At 67.6% G+C, this 21,184-nt stretch overlaps 2 protein-coding genes across 14 annotated transcripts in view; one reads left to right on the top strand and one right to left on the bottom strand.

Annotated features, from left to right (window-relative positions):
• Positions 1–5,777, top strand: part of BAIAP2 (BAR/IMD domain containing adaptor protein 2) — a 68,255-nt gene extending 62,478 nt beyond the window's left edge. For 2 of the 4 annotated variants that reach the window (XM_045888297.3, XM_064583243.1), the window contains one exon: positions 4,183–5,777. In XM_045888297.3, coding sequence (XP_045744253.1) covers positions 4,183–4,252 — 70 coding nt within the window. In that variant the 3' untranslated portion in view covers positions 4,253–5,777. Of the gene's footprint in view, positions 1–165; positions 214–4,182 lie in introns of all 4 variants that reach the window. The other 2 variants (XM_045888300.3, XM_064583241.1) reach the window with 2 other exon arrangements.
• Positions 5,778–6,659: 882 nt separating this feature from the next.
• The window catches only part of AATK (apoptosis associated tyrosine kinase), a 31,183-nt gene continuing 16,658 nt past the window's right edge, over positions 6,660–21,184 (bottom strand). For 4 of the 10 annotated variants that reach the window (XM_045888296.3, XM_054510662.2, XM_054510660.2 and 1 more), the window contains exons 3-14: positions 18,453–18,600; positions 16,195–16,274; positions 15,620–15,738; positions 15,366–15,453; positions 14,486–14,619; positions 13,209–13,293; positions 13,010–13,131; positions 11,568–11,717; positions 8,478–11,115; positions 8,216–8,372; positions 7,856–8,041; positions 6,660–6,764 (exon numbers count right to left, since the gene is read on the bottom strand). In XM_045888296.3, the coding sequence (XP_045744252.2) occupies positions 6,724–6,764; positions 7,856–8,041; positions 8,216–8,372; positions 8,478–11,115; positions 11,568–11,717; positions 13,010–13,131; positions 13,209–13,293; positions 14,486–14,619; positions 15,366–15,453; positions 15,620–15,738; positions 16,195–16,274; positions 18,453–18,600 (3,948 nt within the window). In that variant the 3' untranslated portion in view covers positions 6,660–6,723. Of the gene's footprint in view, positions 6,765–7,855; positions 8,042–8,215; positions 8,373–8,477; positions 11,116–11,567; positions 11,718–13,009; positions 13,132–13,208; positions 13,294–14,485; positions 14,620–15,365; positions 15,454–15,619; positions 15,739–16,194; positions 16,275–18,452; positions 20,834–21,184 lie in introns of all 10 variants that reach the window. The other 6 variants (XM_064583225.1, XM_064583224.1, XM_064583230.1 and 3 more) reach the window with 5 other exon arrangements.

The following is a 21,184-nucleotide window of genomic DNA, read 5'->3' on the forward strand; positions in this document are numbered from 1 at the left end:
TCGGGGGCCTGGGCCACGTGGGCTGACTGGGGACGCCTGCCGCGGGCAGCCCTTTCCTGTTCCTCCCTGCGGCTACCCGGTGGCAGGGCCGCGTGCCCCTGGCGGGGTCCCCCCACCCCCCCACCCACCCACCCGCACCAACAGAGTCCTTGTGTTTCCTTGCAGCGCTGATGTGGAAGTGGCCAGATTTTGAGCTGACCCTGACTAGAGTTAGTAAGTTGCCCTGGTTTTCTCATGCTGGTCAGTCTGCCTTCCCAGTGGTTCTGCAGACCCTCTGGCCTTGGCCCTGGCAGGTGGGGACGGGCACGAGGGTCTGCCGAGCCTGCCTCTGCTCTGGGTTCTGGGCTTTCGCTTCCTCTTGGATTGCTCCTCGGGCTCTGGGATTTCCTCTCTCTGTCTGGAAGCTTGTGGGCCTGACTGGCTGCACCCCTGCTCTGCTGGGCGTGGTCCGGCCCTGGCCCTCTGCCTGGGTCTCCTGCCTCCGTGGGGCCCTTCGGCCACAATCGGGGGAGGCCAGCTTTGGGCTCCTCTGGCTGAGTGTCCCCCGGACTGGCCCCTGTGGGTGTGGGTCTGAGCCCGGCCTGGCCGGCTCTCTGGTTGGCGAGCGCTGCAGCCCCTCGGGGGGCCAGGGAGACCAGGGTCGGTCTTGGGGACAGCTCCGTGGCTCATGCCCACGTGGGTGTCTCGGGCACACCGGAGCAGGTGGACCCGGGCTTTGCCGCCTGTTCTGGCTGGACTCACCTCACACCTGCCCTGACGTGACTCCACGAGGCTGCAGCAGGCTTTCCAGACCAGGCCTTCGGCCACCACGTGTGGGTGCCCTGGCTGGCCTTCTGCAGCCCGTCCTGTGATGGTCCCTTGCACTCAGCCCTGGGAAGGCAAGCGCCAACAGCGAGCGGGTGGGCGGGGAGCCCAGCACTCTGGGCCCCTGTGCCTGGGACAGGGCGCACTGCTGCTGCCTGTCCCCACCCACCCAGTCACCAAGAAGTTTGCCCCATGAAGCTAGCACCTGCATCCTCCATACCCCACAGAGCACCCCAGCAGTGTGGTCCTCCCCAAGGGCAGTGACTGCCCCAACAGGTGCTGGACTCACTCGCCTTTCAATGTGTCTGAGCTGCAGCGTGAGGAACTTCTGGAAAGTTCTGGAGACAAATGCTCCTGACATTTGGGGACAGGGTGGAAAGGCCTTCCCTGCCTCTAGGTTCCTCCTCTTCCAAGAGGCCCTAAGAGGCCTGCACCTCCCACCCCCACTGCTCCTGCAGCCCCCGTTGCTCTGGAGCCCAGCCTGGCCTCTGCCTGAGCCCTGGTCCCCAGTGCAGGGCAGTCCCCTGGCCCCCGGGGGTGCCGTGGGCATCCACACCACGCCACCAGCTGGCTTCCCCCCCAAAGAACCGGCCCAGCCCCGAGACTGGAGATTCAGCGGGGGGTGGAGAGTCAGAAGCCCCTGGGTTGGTTGAGGCGCCCTGGCCCGCTCTGCCGAGCTGCGCCCCCCAAGGTGCGGTCCTGGCGCAGAGCAAGGTGGACTCAACGCCAGGAGGGCCAGAGTCCTGGAGGCATGAGAACCGCTGTGCCTCAGAGGACATTCCGGAGAAAGTGGACATCTGCCCCAGCTGCTCTCCGCTCCCTCTGCTCCAGAGTCACAGGAGGACAGAAACCGCATCCGAAACGACTTTTTCACACTCACGTAGTGGACTCAGGACAGTTAAGGCCACTCCCTAAACCTGCGCAGGATTTGAATGGGAAGGTGCTGGGCCTCGGCGCTTGGCCCCCCTCGGGCCGTAGGGTTTGCAGGCAGGGGCTCCGTGGCGCCCCGAAGGGTGGCCCCTGGAACCCAGTACTGGATCTGCCCCCCACGGTGGGGTCGCAGCTCGGGAGCTCGCTGCGGGCCTGCTCCGCTGAGGTAGATCCATTCCCTGTCCGAGGTCCTGCTCCGGAGTCCTTGCCGGGGTGTGCTCGGGGGGCGGGGCGGGGGGAGTCGCAGCCGCGCCCGTGGGAGACGCCTGGGCGGCTCCTGACTTGGAGCAGACCCGCCATCCCGGGCCTGCTGTGCTCGGGTGGTTCCCGTCGACTGCGCTTTGCTGGCAGGACTCGAGCTTCCTTGTGTCTTGGGGGTTTGTGGTCAGCGTCCGCGACGGTGCTCTTGGGAGGAAGCCTCTGTCCCTGGCGCTCTCCCCCAAGCAGTGACCCATGTCCGCAGGACCAGAGACTGTGCGCTGGGCCTCGGGTCCGCATTGTGTCCTGTTGCGTCAGGTCGGCGTTGACCCGCCCAGGGTCACACGGACGCCTGCCCTCGGGTAGCCCTGGAGCCCGCGCTTCCCCAGGAGGTGGTCGGCCCCCGCCTGGGCCGCACCTCCCCGTGGTGCTGCGGGGTGGGCACGCCCCAGCCAGAGGTCTCTGGCCGGGCCCGGGCAGGGGCCGTGAAGGGGAGGCCCGGGCAGAGTTCAGCCCCTGCCCCTTTCCTCAGGACCCGCAGTGTTGATGGTACCGCACTCCACGGTCACGCGGTTTTGGGGAAGGAGATTAGGAAGGTGGGGGTCAGAGGCCAGACACCCTCTCAGGGTGTGGGGGCCTCTCCGGCCCTGCTGCTCCCCCTCCAGCCCCAGCTGACGACGCTGCTTTGCCACCAATCCTTTCTGATGAGGGTTCAGGTGTGCCCAGGGCAGGATCAAGGTGTGTGCTGCCCAAACCCGCTTGGCCATTCTGCTCTGGCTCCGCTCAGCACGGGACCTGCCCTTCCTTCTCGGCCACGGGGCCTGTGCCCTTTCCTCTGCTCGGTCCCCAAGCCCAGACGAACAGACCTGCCCCGTTCCAGCCCCCCGAAACATCCTGCCTTGACCCTGGCTGGGGACAGCCACGGGCCTGAAGCCTTCCACTAGAACCAGAGTCTAGTCAAGGTGGCAGGCAGGGCATGGGCCACCCTCCACCCTCTGTCCTGGGGGCAGATGTCCCCGGTCACAGCAGTCTTGGCCTGGGGAGCCCTGAGGCAGCCGCTGCCCCTGACCATCAAAACTGAAGCTCTGCACACATCGGCTGGAGAGAGGACTGGAGCGCGTGGAGGGGCCTGGGGCTGGAAGCGGCCTGGAACCCCGGGGGTCACAGCACTCCGGATCGGAGGACGTTCACAAGCAGCGCACCCTCGCGGGATTCTCGGTCGTCAGCTTGCAGATGTAGAAGCCATGCGCCAGTAGGTCGGCTCCTCTCCCTAGTTTATCCTTTCAAAAGTTCAGTCCGAAGTGTCTCCGCGTTTTAGAAAACAGGGTGGTGCCCCCACCCCCACGTGCTCTCGCTGGGCGCTGCACGGAGCGCCCGCCCACCCAGCTCCTGCGGACACCAGCCCAGCTGCACCAGAGGCGACTGCGCCCCAGGTAACGGCTCGAGAGCCGAGTGCTTCGCCAGGAGTGCGTCCTGTCCGTGCCGAGCCCCCCGTGTCCCACGTTCCATCTGTGCTGTCACCCCTGGGGCTGCCTGATGACCCCCAGCCCGCTGTCCTCGGCTGTCCCTCCCAAGCCCAGTGGGGACTCCGAGGAGGGGCTTCTGTGAGGACCAGACTGGGTGCTGGTCTCTACTGCGCTCATCTCGTCCCATCTCAACCTCTTGTCTGGCCAGTCCGTCTGTCCGTCAGCTGTGGCCTCAGACCTGCGGGGATCGCTGCCAGTGTGCGTGCACCCCCTGTGTGTCGTGTTGGCGTGGGGCGGGCCGAGGCCCCCTGTCTGCAGCCAGCCGCGTTCCGGGACCCCGGGATGCATGGGCCGGGGTCGTGAGAGCTGCTGAGCTGTGTGTGTGTGTCGGCGTGTCTTTAAAAACGGGCCCGCTCCTGCTCTTGGGCAGGTGTCGGGTGCCTCCGGGGCCTTATGGGGCGGCTCACCAAGCCTGGGTGCAGGCCCATTCAGGACCACCTCAGGTTTCGGAGGAAGAACTGGCTCCTGGCCCACCGGGCCGCTCCCCACACCCCCACCCGCCCTGCCCCAGGAGGGCTGACGGCAGCAGGTGGGCGCATCGGCAGGCAGCCGGCCCCGCGGACAGCCCTGCCCCGGCTGTCCCCAGCAGGCTCCATCGCGGCCCTGCTCCGGGCTCAGAGGCTGGGCCCTCCGCGGGGCTGCGGGACCCTGGGGCGCACGCAGGGCAGCCCGGGAGGCACAGCGCCCCTCCCACGCTAAAGCCACTCTTCTCTTCTCTCCTCAGGAATCCCTTCGCCAACGTCCAGCTGAAGCCAACAGTGACCAATGACAGGTCTGCTCCCCTCCTCGGCTGATGGCCAAGTCCCCGCCGCTGCCCGCCGGGCCCCTCTTCTCCTCCCCCACCCACACACACACCTCTTTTGTAACGGTCTGTGTGGTCCCTGTCTAGAGAATGTTCTCCTCCTCCCACGCCCTTCGCCTGCCTGGCTCTGCCCCCACTTCAGTCTGGCCTGGGCTGGATCCCGGCCGTTTCTTCGGAGGTGGCCCCTGGGCCGTGGCCGAGGAGAGTGAGTGGGGCCGGCCCCGGAGCTGGGAGCTGCCCCCGGGGCGGTGCGGCCAGCCTCTCAGGCAGGCCCGCCTGGCTGTGTGGGCCGTGGCCCCCAGGTGCAGGGAAGGGTGTTCGGTCAGCCTGTAGCCGGAAGGGGAGCCCGGCTCCCACACCGCTCAGAGCTCCCAAGTGTCTGGTCAATAAACAGGCTGACCCACCTGTGCCTGCCTGTGATCTGTCGGCCTGAGGGGGGCGGGAGGCCTGGGGCAGAGGAGCGGGGGAGACCAACACCTTTCTCTGGAAGATGAATTTATTAGGAGCCCTCGACTGGGACTCTGCTGAGCCTCCCCACTCCTGCTGGCAGTTCTGGGGGGCCTCTCTGCCCCTCCCCACCCAAACCCCAGCCTCCCTCCAGAACTGGCTGCGGGGCCCCCAGCTCTCCTCCGCGTCCCTGGAGTGAACAGTGGGTGCCGTTGGCGGGGTGGGGGGTCCCCCACCAGCTGCTTCCACAGTATTTGTGGATGAAATACACCCCTGGTGACCAGCACAGTGACCAGCAGTCCCCATCTGAGGAGCCGTTCCAGGCAGCAGTCACCCCTCCCGCCAGGCTCCTGAAGGAGGGGTTCAGCAGCCCTGATCTGACCGAAGTCTGTCCACAGCCCAGGAAGAGAAGCAAAAGGGGTCGCTGGTAGGGCAGGTGGGGGCACAGGCCTCTGGCCTCGCAAGAGCTGGGCCAGGTGGGGTCTTAGGGCAGATGTTTGGGGTAGAGATGCACAGAAGCCCGGACTCCTCAAAAACCCTCTTGCCTGCCGCTCACCCTGCCCCCACCCCCGTGCCCTGGGAAGGCGAGGGGCAAGAATGTCCAGGGAGGTGTGTGGGTCCCCCCCACAGGACAGGAAGAGAGGGCTGCTGCCGCCGGTCCCCTCCCCTCCCCAAGTCACTGTCCCCCCTCCACCGAGGTGTGCCAGGGCAGCTGGGGGGAAAGGGTGGCCGCCCTCTCGCATCCTCCCCTCCCGTGGTCAGGAGGGACTACCGTGCCCTGGGCAGACCTGGCAGCTGAGTCCCCACCTCAGCACCACCCAGGCCCCCTCCTGCCCAGCGCTTTATGTGCAAACCACAAAAGAAAACACACACTTAGCACGAAGGCTTTTTTTTTCTTAAGCTTGATTTCTTTTAAAAAACAAACAAAAGAGGAACAAGAAAATCATTGCACCAGCATCCTAAGCCTCAAACTAATCAAAAACAAAAAACACAAACCCAAAACAAGTCCCCCACCCACACCCCCAAAGCAACAATAAACTTTACGTCTCTTTGGCAACAATAACTTAAAATCATCCCATTTCCATTCGCTCAGACAACAGCAGTTACAAAAATATTCCCTGTGCTGCCCTGCCCCCCGCTTCCCCCCAGCTCCACTCCTTCCCGTGCCCGCACTCCTGCGGGCAGAAGCCCCTCGCACTGTGGGGGTGCAGCCCCCCCACTGTCCTTTCGCGGCTGGGCCGGTCTGGGCAGTGCCCTGGAGGGGGAGCTGGACATGCCAGCCAGCCACAGGCACCTCTAGAACAGGTGTGGCTGGGAAGCCCCCCACCTTTCAGGCTGCCCACCCTGACCCACCCGCCCGGGGTCCAGCAGCGGATTCAGGGGGGAGCTGGCCCAGACCACGCGGGGGAGGGAGAGTGTATGGGTCTAGCCGAGTCAGTGAAGGGAAACACAGCCACAGACTTTGAGGTAAGGGTGGTGGCGGGGGGGGACACATAAGCCCAGGGTCCTCTTCTTGCATTGAGCAAACCCAGAACCAGGCAGAAGGGGCGAAGGGGGCAGAGAGGGGCTGTCCCAGCAGGCCTGTGCCCATTCTCTCACCTGGGGTGAGGACACAGTGTCCTGTAACTCCCCACACGAACTGGTGGGCAGGGCATGCAAGGCCCCCCAGCCAAGAGCAGGTCCCCTGGCCTCAGAAGCCAAGCAGCCCGTTAGCAGGGTCAGGGTGGAGGGGCAGCTGTAGGGTAAGGAGCTGCTCAGGCCTGAGGCTGTAGGGCATCCCCAGCAGCTAGCAACAAACCCGAGCGTCCAGGGCAAATCCTCCCGCTAGGGCGTCCAGGGCTGCCCCCCCATCCGGTGCAGAGGCCTCTGGTCCTGCCCTGCTCCTCCAGAGTGCTGTGCGGGGCACCAAGGTGCTGGAAGCTGCTGCCGACCACCAAGACCAAGGTCCCCGCTCTCGGTCACCATCCTCGCTGGGAGCAGGACCAGCAGGGGCTCCCAAGGAGGCCCACCTGGGCCTCAAGCCTCTTTACAGCTGCCCCCAGCACCTGCTACAGGGCCTGGCAAACAGGAGGGGCCACATGAGCATTTGGAGAGACACCAGGGACAGAGATTCCCGAGAGTCCCCTGCCCCAGGACTGCCACCTGACCTCCGTCCTTGGCCAAGGGGCCAAATGACCAGCTGGAGCTGCAGCCCTCGGGCCCCTTCACTGCAACGGGCCTGCCCATCTGTGTCCGTGGGAGCCGCACCCATTTCTCTCCCCACCGCTTCACCAGAGCCCAGGCCTGTCCCTCAAGCCCAACAAAACCCAGCAAATGCCCTCTGAGTCCTCCTTTTACAGGTGGGGAAACTGAGACCCAAACAGGACCACAAACGAGCCTCCTGGTGGCCTGCTTATCTGTTCAGGCATCTACTAAGGGTCCGCTGTGTGCCCGCGATGAGCGGACGGGCCCTCCCCAGAGGCTGCAGCCACAGGCCATGGGGAGTGGAGGAGGGACTGAGTCCGCCTGGGGGACAGAACGATCTTGTTCTGGGTGAGCTTCCAGAGAAGCGTCGCAGGGATGCAGGGACGCACACCTGTCAGGCACGTGGTGGGGGGCAGCCTGGCGGGGCAGCGCCCGCCTGGCCTAAGGCTCACGGGAAAGGAGCAGGGAGGGAGGTGTGAGCTGGGCCCCTCAGCCAGCACCACCGGTGCCTCCAGGCAAGTGCCATGGGATCTGCGAGGGGCCGGGTCGGGCAGTGGGTGAGTCCAAAGCGCAGGCTGGGAAGGTTCCGGTGGCAGAGGCTGCTCAGGTTTGTGGGGGCTAAGGTCTAGCAGAGGGCAGAGTGGGGGGGCACTCCAGGTCCAGCCTGGTGCCTCCAGAGGAGAAGAGGGTGAGGTCTAAGGGCCAGGCCCCAGGGCCCCGACAGGTGCTGGGCCAGCCACTGGTGGTGGGGGGAGGCCCCTGCATCTCCCCAGAAGGCGGCCAGGACAGACAGGCCTGGGCGTGACCCAACCCCGCCGTACCTCCGTTTCCCTTTCTGAAAACCTTGTCCAGGAGATGGGAAATAATGAGCGCCGAGCCTGGGCTCCCGGCAGGTGACCTCCCGGCCGCCCTCTCCACTGCCCCGCCTCGGTGTCCCCTCCCGCCAGCCCCGCCGCAGCCTCACCTCCCACGGACCCGGCGTCCGAGTCCGAGACGTGCGTAATGGAGAAGCGGGACGCGGGCGCGGGCGACACGGTGAAGCGCGAGAAGGGGCCGGGCGCGGCCGGCTTGGGGGGCGCGGCGGGGGCGGGCAGGGCGGCCTCCGGGGCCGGCGTCGGCGGGAAGCCGTCGTCCCACGCGAACCCTCGGCCTGCAGGCCCACGGCGCAGTCACTCGCGTCGCGGACGTCACGGCCCCGCGCGGCAGGCCCGCCCCCCGCCCCCCGCCCGTGACGTTGCACCCCCCACCCTGACATCACACCCTCCCGCAGGCCCCGCTCCCGCCCGTGAAGTCGCGCCCCGACAGGCCCCCGCCCCCAGCTCACCCTCTTCGGCCACGGAGGCCGCGGAGCCGTCGGAGGAGCGGTCCGCCCGGCGCGGCCGGCCGGGGGCGCCGGGGGTGCGGGGGCCGCCCGCCAGGAACGCGGGGGGCGACTCCTTGGCGCCGGGGAAGGGCTCCCCGAGTTCCCGGGTGGGGCTTTCCTGGAAGGTCAGAGCAGCACATGGCCGGGTCGCCAGCGGCTCCCAGGGCTCCCCATCCCCTGGGGGACCCACACCCCCCGCGCAGAGCCCGGAGTGGCCGCCCACCTGGTCGAAGAGGTAGACGGTGACGTCGTCGAAGAAGGACACGGCTTTCTTCTTGCGCTCCAGGTCCTCGCAGAAGGCCTCAGACAACAGGCTGGGCATCTTGAGCAGGCTGCGCAGGTTGCGCGCGCTCTGGCTCTCGGCCACCACCACGGGCACCGGGGGCGCCTCCTCCTCGCTCTCCTCGCTGGGCTCCTGGATGCTGTAGCAGCGCAGCTCCTCATCCGACTCGTCGCTGTCCTCGCTGTCCTCCTCGTCCTCCTCCGACCGGCCCTCCGGGGCTGCAGGCAGTCCCGGCGAGGCCAGGCAGAGTGGGGTTCTGGGGGCGCGGGGGCCCCCCGTCTGATCCTGCTGGGCTGGCCCAGAAAGCAGTCCTGGGGCATCCTGGAGGTCCGGGCGGTGTCTCTCTGAGCTCGGTGGGACTGGGGTCAGCAGGAAAACCTTGGAGCGCTGGGGGCTGGGCCCTGGAGGCCCTTGCGCAGGGCCTTGGGGCCAGGGAGCCTCCAGTCTGGGGCTCTCTGGGCAGGTGCTGCTGGGCTCTGGAGAAGAGTTGTCTGGCGGTGGCAAGAGCAGCGGTGGCACCTCCTTGGGGCCAGTGCCCTGTGCCCCCCCGGGAACCCCAGACTCAGGGGAGGGCTGTGCGGACTGCAGCCCAGGGCTCTCCAGGTCCAGCTCTAGCCTGCAGGCCAGGGCACATCCTCCCTTCTCCTGGGGGCCCGAGGTGGACTCGGGCTCCGTATCGAGGTCGGAAAAGTAGGCTGAGTCACGGTAGGGGTTTTTCTCGCCAAGGCTTCCAAGGGAGGTGGAGAGCTGAGTCTCGGGCCCGGGGCTCTCACCCTCAGAGACCAGCTCCCCAAAGGCCTCGGGCTCACAGGGCTCATGTGCTTCCTTGAGCACAAACTCAGGGGACTCGTAGTTCTCCGTGTCATAGCCACTGTCCAGGGCTCGGGGCTGCCCGCCAGGAGTGCCAGTAACTGACGGGCTGAAGACCTCACAGCCGCCACCATCGCTGGCGGAAGGTGGGATATCCAGGGAGTCCATGGAGTCGGGGGTCCCCACCTGCTTCTGCAGGGAGCGGAAGGCCAGCGTCACGTCCGGCTTCTCCGCTGGCAGGCCATCACTGGCCACATTGCCGGGAGTGGCCTCTGTCATGCCCTTGCCCTCACTGACTGGCTCTTCCAGCTCAGGGGAACCACTGCAGCTGTCCAGGCCCTGGGCTACCTCAGAGGCAGCCTCCCAGCCACCAGCAGGCACGGGCAAGGCAGGCAGGGCGGCGAAGCCACTGGCCTCCTCGGCAGGAAGCAGGGCTCCCTCTTGGGACGGGGCTGGGATGGAGGGAAGGGGCCGTTGAGGTCTGGCAGAGCCCTCAGCCTCCTCAGCAAGCCTGGGCTCTGTCTGGGGGCTGTCACCCCAGCTTATGGCCGCCTGTGTCCGGGAGGATGGCACCAGGCAAGTGGCAGGTGCCAGGCCCCCAGCAGGACACAGATGAGGGAGGCCCAGGCAACGGCCGAGCTCCTGGCCAGAGGAGGCCCCCTGTGGCCCAAGGAGAGGCTCTCTGGTGTCCTCCATGGCCAGGGGACAGCCCAGCTCAGGGACGGCCTGTAGGGTGTGGTCTGTGCTGGGGCAGCAGCCCATGCAGCCACCCACATATCCCGGGTCCCAGGAGCCTGGTGCCCGGCTGGCACTGTTGTTGTTAGTGGACACGTTAGAACTCCAGTGTCTGCGCTGGGCAGCCCTGCATTCCTCCGCCTCCCCCATCTCCTCCCCACCCGGGGACAGCTGGGCCCCAGAGCTCCCCGGGGGGGACGTGCCCAGCGGGTCCTCCAAGAAGGGTGGGCAGAAGGCAGCTGAGCCCCAGTCGCCATCCTCCTCCCTGGGCTCCGCCGGCATGCGGGTCCCCGGTGAGGGCGCGCTCAGGGTGCGGGGCGGGCCCCGGGCATGGCTCCCGTGCAGGTAGTAGTCACAGTGGCCCCAGGGCCCCCCAGGGGGCAGCCCACGGCCCAGCAGCGGCTCCACGGCCAATGAGGCGTCCGCGCCGCCCTCAGAGTCGTCCTGGTCAGCGCCACTGGGGAGCAGGTCCACGGCGTGGGGGCCGGGGGTGCAGCCGGCGCAGTCAGGATCGTGGCCAGCGGCGGGTGTGGGCTCCTCCAGCCGGATGAAATACTCGCTACCCAGCGAGGGGCTGTGCGCGCTGAGCACGGGCACCACGCCCGGGGGCGCGCCGTCGGGGGCGCAGAGCTCCTGCGGGCGCGCGGCGCGGCCGGGGCTCGCTGCGCCCCCTGGCGGCGGGAAGGCCTCGGCCCCGCGGCCCGCTTCCCACTTGCACTCGAAGTTGAGGCCGCGGCTCGTCTCCGTCACCGTCAGCACGTCATCCCCGTCCGCATGGAAGCCGTCGCCCGCGAACTGCTCCAGCAGCGGGAAGGACGAGGCGGCCGCAAGCTCGCCCGTGCCCCCCAGAGCCAGGCCTGCGAGCCCGGGGCCCGCGCCACCCCCACCCGGCCGCAGCGAGCGCCAGCGCCGCTCGAACTCTTCCTCGGCCTCCGTGGCGCCCTTGGCGCAGAGGTAGGACAAGAGCAGGTGCACCTCCTCGGCCGTGGGCCGCTGCTCAGGCTGCAGCCAACAGAACTGCATCACCTCGTACCTGCGGGAGGGAGGCCTGGGCTCAGCCCAGCGGGCCCCGCCCACCCCAGCCCCACCCGGCGCGGCCCAGCCAGGACCCCAGTCCCCGGAGGGACGAGCAGACCGCCCTCCGCAGGAAGGGCTCGTCCCCTTCCACTCAGAGTCCCTTAAGGACAGGGAAGAGAACCTCCGACTTGTTATGGGAGACCCCAAATCTTGGGCTCCGAGGTTTGGGAGCCCTCAGTGGGCGGAGCACCCTTCTCAGCTCATCTCCACCCCGGCTGCAGGTGAGTTTGTGTTTGGGGTAAAGAGACCGCTTCCGTGGGGGACAACAGGATAGGTCCCAAAGGTCACTGCTGGCCAGAGGGGAGCCAGCGTGAGCCGGAAACCCAGGCGGTCAGACTCAGAGCACTGCCTTGGTCTTGCCCTTCCTGCTGGGGCCCCTGCACCCGGCCTGGCCTCACAGGTCCTCACCAGCGGTCGGACAGAGTCAGCTGCAGCTGGGGCTTGGGGAGCTTGAGCTGCTGCTCCCGGACGGCGTAGGCCAGCACCTGCCGGTCGGAGTGCTGGGGGTAGGGTTGTGCGCCCAGCTCAAAGAGCTCCCAGATGCTCACGCCCAGGGACCTGCCGAGGTGACAGCCATCGGGGGGATCTCAGAGCCTCGGCCACCACAGGGCAGCTCCCGTCATCACACCGGCATCCTAGGGACGCCCCCCAAAGGACAGCCCCTTCCTTCCGTCAGCTGGCAGGACACGCCCCCCCGGCGAGGCCCAAGTCTGTGCCCAGGTCATCTAGGCAAATAACAGCCACACAGGCCTTTCCACAAACCCAAGTCCATTCACTTGCTCACATATTCACTCCGCAGCCACGGTGAAGGCCAGACACCGTAGCAGGGCTAACAGCTACCAGGGTGAAGCTCTCGGTCCTAGGGTACCGGTGGGCCCAGGGAACGGGCAGGGGCAGCCGGAGCATGCAGGGTTCCGTCCAGTGTGCTTCACCCAGCTCCCTGGGACCCCACCCAGGCTGCCCCGGGAGACCAGGAGCACGAGGAACAGATCAAATGTGGCAACAGACGAGTCAGGTGGCCTGGACCAGAGCCGTTTGGAGGACCCCCGTCAGCGTGCAGCAGGCCGGGCCAGTGGGGGAAGCGAGGGGATGGAGCGGTGATGGACTGTGGGTAAAGGCCTCGGGTGTGCTCAGGAAGGAGGGGGGTCCACGGATCCAGGCTCTGAGGGCTCACTGGGAGCGGAGGGACACCAGACGGGCCTGGGAGCTGGGCAGCAGGTGGGGTGGGGAGGAGAGGCTAGTCAGGGACAGAGACCACCATGGCAGAGCCCCCGGAGGCTGAGTACTGGGTCTGAGTGCCCCCTCTGTGCCCTGCTTGGCTCTGGGTGCTCAGGATGGGGGGGCGCCTCCAGATTACGGTCACAGGAGCGCTCCAGCCCCCCACGCAGAGAGCAGGTGCCACGCTGAGGCCCCACGTCTCATCCGGAGAGCCTGTTCCACTCCCAGCGGGCTTTCCAACCTGAACGTGGACTCGGACCCTGGCAACTTTGGGTGTCAGGGGATCCCGGGAGGGGCAGGCCCATGGACCACTGGTACGGGCAGCTGCAGGTGGCCCCAGCAGCCCCATGAACTCCCCTGGAGCCGGAAGTAACCACCTCCCACAGAGCAACGAGGCTGGACAGATAAGCGTGTCATCGCACAAGTAAGGCAGGTGGGGCTCGGGGCCTGCTGCCCGGCGGGCCTGCGGGCCCCGTGCCTTCGCCGGACATGCACGTGCAGGTAGCCCAGCAGCCACAAGGTCAGGCGGCACTGGACGACAACCAAGGCAAGGCCTGCGTGCGTGTCCCTGCAGCGCCCCCGGGGCCCTCACTCCCCTCCCGGCCCCCGCTCGCCGCCCGGCTCTCACTCACCACACGTTGCTGGCCTTGGTCTGGTCCACCACCAGCAGGTTGCAGTGCACCTCGTCCACCAGCTCGGGCGCGATCCAGCGCAGCGGCACCCACAGCTGGTCGGCCGTCACGAAGTAGTCCTCCTGCGGGCACAGGGGACAAGGCTACCACGGGCTGCCGGGCGCTGGCCCTGACCCCCAGCTCGGCCCCGCCGCCTTACCCTGTATTTGCCGTGGGACAGGCCATAGTCGCCGATTTTCACTGTCAGGTCGGCCGTGAGCAGGCAGTTCCTCAGGGCCAGGTCACTGGAGGGCGGGAGGGGGGGGGTCAGTGGCAGGGCCAGGCTGGGGGCATCCGGGGCACAGAGGGGCTGGACCGCTTGTCGCCGAGGGCATTGTCACGAGTGGGCGGGAAGGGGCATCTGAGCGGCAGCCTGTCCGCCCGTGGCCCCAGGCCCTCGCCGGGCACCGGGTGCGCTGGAGGGCTCACGTGGACAGGGCCTCAAATGTCACAGTCTGGAAGAGGCCGGAGCGTGCCACGGGGCCCTCAGCGAAGGCACGGCCCTCCCATTGCTGGACCTCCCTCCTGACCTCAGCTGTTGCCCCTGCTTCTTTCCCACCAGCCCGCTAAGCCACCCCTCGGAGGCGAACCAGCCAGGGACACTGCAGTCCTTCTTCCCGCCCACTATCCCCTCACCCTCAGCAGTGGGGACCCTGAGATCCCAAGTCTCCCAGGGGATCCTGACCCTGCCCGGCTCACACAGGGCTGGGCCCCCCTCCTGTCCCAGGACAGGGCAGAGGCGGGGAGTGACCCCACCCCCACTGCAGGACAGTGGCTGGCCTTGGGCTGTGGGCCTCTCCCCTGCCTGCTCGGCGGCCACAGGGCTGTCTGGGGGCCCAGGGCACTACGGCAAACGTGGGGTCAGCACACATCCACCAGGGGCCGCGGACGGGCCTGTGCTCGGGGCTGGGTGGGCCCGGCGGGCAGGTCGGGAGGCTGGCAGCTGCCCTCTTCAACAAAATCACTGATGCTGGAGTTACATGTGTCATCACTCAGCACCAGGATGTTGTTGGGGAGGACGGCCCGTGCGGCGTCCGGGGGCACCGGGACGTGGCTGGGGAGGGCGGCCCGTGCGGCGTCCAGAGCTGGCGGGGCACCCTGGTCCATCTGGGCCAGGGTGGGAAGCAGGACAGAGCCAACCCGCCCCCGGGGGGCCTACAGGACACAGAGGCGAGCAGGGGCCAGTGTGGGGCCACCGGGTGGCTCTGGCCGCCCCAGGGTCAGAGGATGGGCCTTGGGCCTGACGTCCTGCCGAAGCAGGTGTCCGCCGCACCCCCTCGCCCCCGTCTGTCTTCCATTTCAGCAGATGCCTTTGCACCGCGGTCCCTAAAGGCTGAATAAAGACGAACCCAGCGAACCCTCACACAACCCCCAAGGCTGGTGCTGTTTGTGCAGGGGCAGAGGCCGCAGAGAGCCAGCAGCCCCGCCCCGCCTCACCTGTGCACGTAGTTGTGACGATGCAGGTGCAGGACCCCACAGGCCAGCTCGCAGGCCATGCGCTGCAGGGTGAGGGGGTCGGGCGCCATGGACTCCGCCACCCGGCAGCTTCGCAGGTAGCCCTTGAGGTCCCCCTGCCAAGAGGGGCGGCATCGTCACCGGCCGGCGGGGAGCAGGGACCCCGTGAGCCCGCCACCCCACCCCTCCCTCCCCACATAGGGCCTGCTGACAGCGGCCCCCCCACCCTGAGTCTGCCCCCCAGTACAACCCCACGGGCAGAGGGCGCTTTCTCTGCGGTCCCTGCAGACCACGTCCTGGGTACAGACCACCGGGCCCATGTGCCTGCCAAGCAGACAGGCCACATGAGCGGCGACGCTGAGCCTGGCGGGAGCACGGGGCAGAGGACCCGACGGCCCGCTGGCGATCCCTGACCTGCTGACACCTCCCGGCTCCAGAAAGGGCCCAGCCGTCCTGGGGAAGCCCCAGGAGGTCACGGCAGCAGACAGTGGGGGCCCGGGGGGCATCTTGCAGGTGGTGTCACACCCCGGGGAGTTAAACAGGCCACGTGAGGCCTAGGAGGCGGAGGTGAGCGGCTCACAGGAGAGCCTCTCTGCCGTGGACAGGCGGCTGGGCTGACCCTGGAGTGCAGCAGGGTCGCGGACGCAGCAGCCGAGATTACCGCGCAGGCCGCCTCGAGGAGGCCCCAGGTCCCACTGCGGGGGGAACGTAGGGCCCACAGGATGGCGACGAGGGCTCCCAGCTCAGCCGATCAGCCGATCAGCCTCTCAGCCTCGTGGGGAGGCTGGGCCCTCCTGCTGAGCAGCCTGCGCCGGGGCGGGGGGGGGGGCGGGGGGGGCCGGTGCAGGGGGGCGGCACTCACCATGGGGCAGAACTCCATCACCAGCAGGTGGGGCGTCGCCTCCGCGCACTGCGCCAGGCACTGGATCAGGTTGCTGTGCTGCAGGGCCCTGGAGGAGCCAACAGGCGGCCCTCCTGACTGGGACTCAGGGCAGGAGGGGGCGAGGGGGCGGGCGGGGAGGGGGGCTGGCTCTGCAGGGGTGGGGGAGGAGCAGGGCAGCACAGAGCTTGCCTTTGTTCCCAGGGCCCCCCACAAGCCCGCCCGGGGCCACCCACCTGTAGGGCTGAGCCTCCTCCAGGAACTGCGCCTGCTCCTGCACGCTAGCACTGGCCTTCAGCTCCTTCACCACCACCTGCGTGCTATTGAGGCCCGAGTTCACCTCCCCCAGGAACACCTGTGGGGGCGGGCGCAGCCTCCATCCGTGCTCCTCCTCGCTAACCCCGCCCAGCCCCGAGCCTGGAAGCCTCGCTTTGCTCCTCTGCAAGAGGGGTTCCCCTCCCGGCCGTAACATTCTCTCTTGTGTGGGCATCCCGAGGCCCCCAGCTGTTCTCAGCTCTCTCTGGGGGTCTGCCGTGAGGAAGAGGGGACCCCCAGGCCCTGGGGATCAGGGAGAAGCCAGGGCGAAGACACTGTCCCTCAACCCAGCCCTCTCAGAGGTGCCTCCCAGCATCGGATCCCAGGGCCTGCACAGAAGGGACATCCCAGGAGGGGACAGCAGGAAACGGGACCCCAGGGCTGGGGCGGCCCCCAGGAGAAGCAGGTCTCCACCCTGCCCCTCTGCCTGCCAGGCAAGAGAGGGGGCCCGCGGTGTCAGCATCCCCCATCCCCCTACCCAGGGTCAGCAACTCACCTTCCCGAACCAGCCGTGGCCCACCTCCTCCAGGTACAAGAGGCTGTGCCGGCCCAGGTCTGTGGACCTGAGGAGCTGCACTGTAACAGGGCGGGGGGCTCAGGGACCCCAGCTCGGGCTGTCGCTGCCCCCATCTGCCCTTCCCGGGCCCCTCCAGAGGCTGCCCACTCAGCCTGTTCAGGGGAGCTGCCCTAAGCCCCCCAGAGTGGGGCCACGGCTGGGGACTGCCATCAGGAGCCGGGTCCCTGTTGCCCCAGGGAGCCGTGGGCCTGCAAGCCGCATCCGGGCATCTTTCTGGGTGGGTCTGGGAAGGCTGGTCCCTAAACTACAGGGACACGCCAGGCTGAAGACGACGGGGCCTGGAGCCAAGACCGGCGCACAAGGCAATGCCAGGCGGGCAGTGTGGCCGGGGCCAAGCCGGTGGGGAGGAGGGCACCCGAGCGGCCCGTCCCCTCACCCCTGCCACAGGCTGGCATTCCAGCACCAGGCTCGCCAAAGGCTCCTTTGTCGGAGGCTGCTTGGCACAGCTCTGTACGGAACACACTGGGCCCATTCTCCTGCAGCCCGAGCTGGGTGAGGTCAGCAGGGAGGAAGGGCCAGCGAGGGCCCCGGAGGAAGGGCCAGGGCTGCCGAGCCCACTCACGCCCCGTGCCCCAGGGATTCCCCGAATTCTGCTCCCACACCAACCGCCCTGAGGGCATAGGGGGACAGGGCTGGGCCTAGAACGCCAGGAGCGCCCCAGGGATGGGGGGCTGCTCCCGGGGAATGTTGACCTTGATGCTGAGTGGTATTTAGGGGGTCCCACTGGGCCCTGAGCCTCAGGGTTCCTCCCCCGTACCATCCTCCACAGTCTCGAGGGGTGGCCCTTGTCACTCAGGTTTTTAACCCTTGATGTCCACGTGGGCTGTCCCCCCACATCACCTGAAATCTCTCCCCTCCCCAGAAACGGGGTACCCTGCAGATCTGCGACATGAGCTACAGAAATGGAGAAAGCAAGCAGTTGCTGCTGTCTCCTGGCCCCGGATCCCCACCCTCAGGGACAGCCCCCTGAGGGGTGGGAGAAGCCTGGGTCCCGGACACTGCCTGTGGGCAACAGGCCCAGGCTGGGGGGGGAGCAGTGTCCCCTGGGGTGAGCCCCGGATCCCCACTAGTGACCAGTGTCCAGGGTCGGCACAGGCCCAGAGACCCCCCACGGCCATCCAGGAAGGTCCCGGGGCCTCCTGCAGCAACATGCCTCCCTTCAGGGGTTTAGGGGCTGTTTAGCTATGCACATGCCCTCGAGCCCCAGGCCCTGGCTCCTGCCTGACCGCTGATGTCCCCCCCAGGAGACACTGGCTGGGCAGTGGGGGGTGACACCCTGGTGGCCCCGGGGGCTGCTCTGAGGACCCAGACCAGGGCCTTGATGACGTCCGGGCTTCCGAGTGGGCAGCATCCAGGTCATGGGCCTGAAGGTGTGGAACCGAGCAGGTGGGAAGGGCCTGCCCATCATCAGCACCACAGGCCTGGTGCCCCCTAAGCCCCCGCAGGGCCTGACGCCTTCCCTCGGTGCTGTGGGAGGGGCTGGGGGTCAGCACGGGCCTAGCCTAGGAGCTTCCAGGGAGAGGACCTGAGATTAGGCTGCCACGGAAGCCCCACCCCCACAGCGAGAGGTTCCCACAGCACCAGCCTCAGGAAGATGGGTTCAAAGGCCAGCCGGACACTGACCTCTACTCTCTCAAGCTTGGACCCACATCTGCCCTGCGGGTGGTCACCCTGGTGGGGGGCGGGCGGAGGGGGGAGAGCCCAGGATGGGGAACAAATGGGAGACAGGGCAAGGAAGCCATGGGAAGAGGCCCCTGCCTGCTCCCCAAGGCCCAAGTCAAAGGCCCATTCAGGGCCCTTCCCACAGAGGGGGCCCCAAGGAGCCCCTCCTCCCTGAGTAGGTGGGTCCCGCCCACTGGGCACAATGGAGCCCATGTCCCCGCGTAGCCGGCGCTGTGGGGGTTGTCTGGGGTCCGGAATCCAGGGACAGCAGAGGAGTCCCTTGTCCCTGGTGCTCGGACTGCCCCTTTGCACAGCAGCCCCTAGGTGGGGGAGGTGGCGGGCAGAAGGCTGACCCAAGCCTGTCCACAGTGCCCCTGCTCCCACCAGAAGGGGGCACCTCCCAGCCCTTGGCCGCCCTCTCCCTGGGAGCACTGACTGCTGAGTCCGGAGGCCAGGCCAGACCCTGAGTCACTCCTTGTGCTCACCGCCCGGGCCTCTCTGGGGGGTTCACTCACCTGAGCGCCCCGGCTGCTTGGCCATGGGCAGGGAGACCTCGGTGAGTGGCAGGACATACACGTCTGGCCCGTTCTGAGCCCCTGTCGCAGGGGAGCCCTGTGCCGAGAAGCCGGCGGCGTACTCGTCCCCCTCGGCATTCTCAAACTCCTGCAGCGGTAGGTGGGCGCCCGGCGGGCAGTGACTCCAGCGCTCCAGGGATTGGGGGGCAGGGCCGAGGGGTGCAGGCCCAGCTCAGAAAGGACCGAGCTCTCACCTCTTCTGGAGCTGGGGGTGGAGCGGGCTGGGAGCCTGACCCAGAGTTGGGGCACCTGCTAGCCGCCCCTTCCACCCAACCTCTCACTGCTCAGGGCAGAGAACGCACCCCGCTCCCAGCCCCCTTCCCCCCAGAGGCACCAGCCGCCCGGAGGGCCAGAGAGCTGGCCTTTGTCCTGCGTTGATTGTAGGGGAGGGTGATCTTCCTCCCAAAGGCATGGGGAGGGGGCCCTCAAGCACGGGGCACCTTGCCCAGCCCAGCCCACCCCCAACAGCAGGCAATGCTGGCCCACATGGGCAGGGGTGGGGCCCGAGGCAGGAGACCAAGAGGCCCATCCTGTCTGCCCCAACTCCTCTTTGCCACCCCTCCCCTCAACAGCCAGTGATCCCAACCTCAGAGTCAGGGCTGGGGAACAGGAGCTCCATCACCCACCCCCCAGCCTGCCCCTTCCAGGCAAGGAGCATTCCTGAGTGCCCAGAACAAGGAGCCCTCCCCCGTCTCCAACCCTAGGCCAGGCACCCACAGCCCTCCACAGCCATCTGCCTGCAGGCTGCCCTGGACCTTGACCCAGGCGGGGTCTGCTCCCAGGGCTCCTTAAGAGCCTGGCCCTGCAGCCTGGGGCTGGGCCCTACCTGGCCGGACTGCTATTTTGAAATGCGGTTGGTGCACCTGTCTATGGGGAAGACCCATCCCCCCAGGTCCAGAGCACACTCCAGAGGAGAGCCAAAGTCTCATAAATCCTCTCCTACTGAAACAAGAGCAGCTCCCATCCCTGGAGCCCACAAGCCCGCTGCCCAGGTGGGGAAACTGAGGCCCAGAGCCCTCCCCCTCATGTGGACAGATGGGTGGACCGGGAGCCAGGGGGCTTAGGTTTGTCCCTTGGCCCTGCGTGCCCCGGGGATGCTCCTTCCTCCCAGAAGCCCTCTGCTGGCATCCCTGTGGGCCAGTCGTGGTCCCTACCCAGAGAGGGGGAAGGGGACCAGTGCCTGCGATGCTTCCGCTCACCGGGGCCCGGAGCCCACCCTGGGGGCCCTGGGGTATCCGCAGCAGCTGCAGCTCCATCCGCTCCCATCAGACCCGGCCCTGGCCCCAGCCCATACCTGAGGGTGCCGCCTGGCAGCCCGCCGGATCGTGCCAGCAGAGCGGGCGATCAAGTAGGACAGCGTGAGCATCGCCGCCCGGACCCTTCACCCAGCAAGCTCCACGGGGTGCCCAGCCCTGGGCCCCCAGAGACCAGGCCGAGCCCCTGGTGCAGGCAGGCCCGCCCACCCAGGCGCGCTGGGGCTGGAATGTTCTGGGCACCATGTTCTCCAGGAGGTGAGGAGGGCACGGGTAGGAGGGGCCGAGGCTGGCCTTTGTTTGGGGCCTTGTTCTCGCAGCGCCCTGAGGGGGGGGCTGACCTATACCAGGTCCCCCACGCCCACCCCCATGACCTCGCAGCTCTGGCCCCAGGATCCTGCCGGGCGCGCCGCGGTGTGCCTGCAGGTCAGGAAGACAGCTTCCGCAGGGCAGGGCGCAGGGAACGTGGGCAGGGGCACAGACCCTGCAGTCCCCAGGGCCACAGCCCTGCCATGGAGCCACTGAGGATCTGGGAGGGCAGCCTCTGCAGGCCCCCCCTGTGACACGGCGCTCCGGAGCAGAGGGGCTGTTTCTCTAAACTGGGAGTGACACGGCCGGGGCGTGGGCCACTTAGTATGGACGTTGATGGGGGCCACAGGACGGCCCGCCCCTCCTAAATTCACCAGGCCCGGGAATCTGCCCTCCAGCTGTGGCGGGGGGGGCGGGGGACGGGCATGGAATGACCACAGGCCAGCGCACTGTTTGCTAAGTCGGCAAGAACTCAGCCCACGTGGGTGGGGGGGGCGGTGGATGTTGCCTCTGGTCGGGGTTCTCAGCCGCCAACTTCTCCGCCTGGTCCTCCCCTCTCAGAGCTGCAACTGGACATTGGGGGGCAGCCCCCCAGGGATGCCCCTCAGCCACCATCCTCAGGAGGGGCCTCAGCCCTAGAATCCAGCCCAGGCCCCTTGGGAATGGAATCCGGGGCGGGGGCAGACTTAGTGAAGACAGTGCATTTAGCCGAAGCTCCGTCACTCCGGAAGTTCCTAGAACCGGCACACAGCCCCCTCCCTGTGGGGTAAAAGACGCCCAAAGGAAGGTGACTCCAGCAGGCAGGGTGGTTTTTTGTGCGGGGGCAGCATGTCTGGGCGGCTGCTGGTTCGAGTAATTGGGGGCACTTCTTCCACCAGGAAGTCAGGGGCCTCCGGGGAAGCGAGCTCCCTCCCACACTGGCTCAGGAACCCCCGGGGCCCCCTGCAAGAAGGCCCATCCTCACTGTCCCAGAGTGCCCAAACTGCACAGCACTCAGAGGCCACGTCCACACAGAGGGGACCCAAAATGGGGGAGATAGTGGGTGGGGTCCCTGAAAGCCTCCAAGCCCCTCCTGCTCGCAGTAGCCCCCAGGGGAGAGGCTGTGGGGTC

The sequence above is a fragment of the Mirounga angustirostris genome, unplaced genomic scaffold, assembly GCF_029215605.1.
Source record: "Mirounga angustirostris isolate CCGP_5_RB_7025 unplaced genomic scaffold, mMirAng1.0.hap1 SCAF_17, whole genome shotgun sequence".
Classification (NCBI taxonomy): domain Eukaryota; kingdom Metazoa; phylum Chordata; class Mammalia; order Carnivora; family Phocidae; genus Mirounga; species Mirounga angustirostris.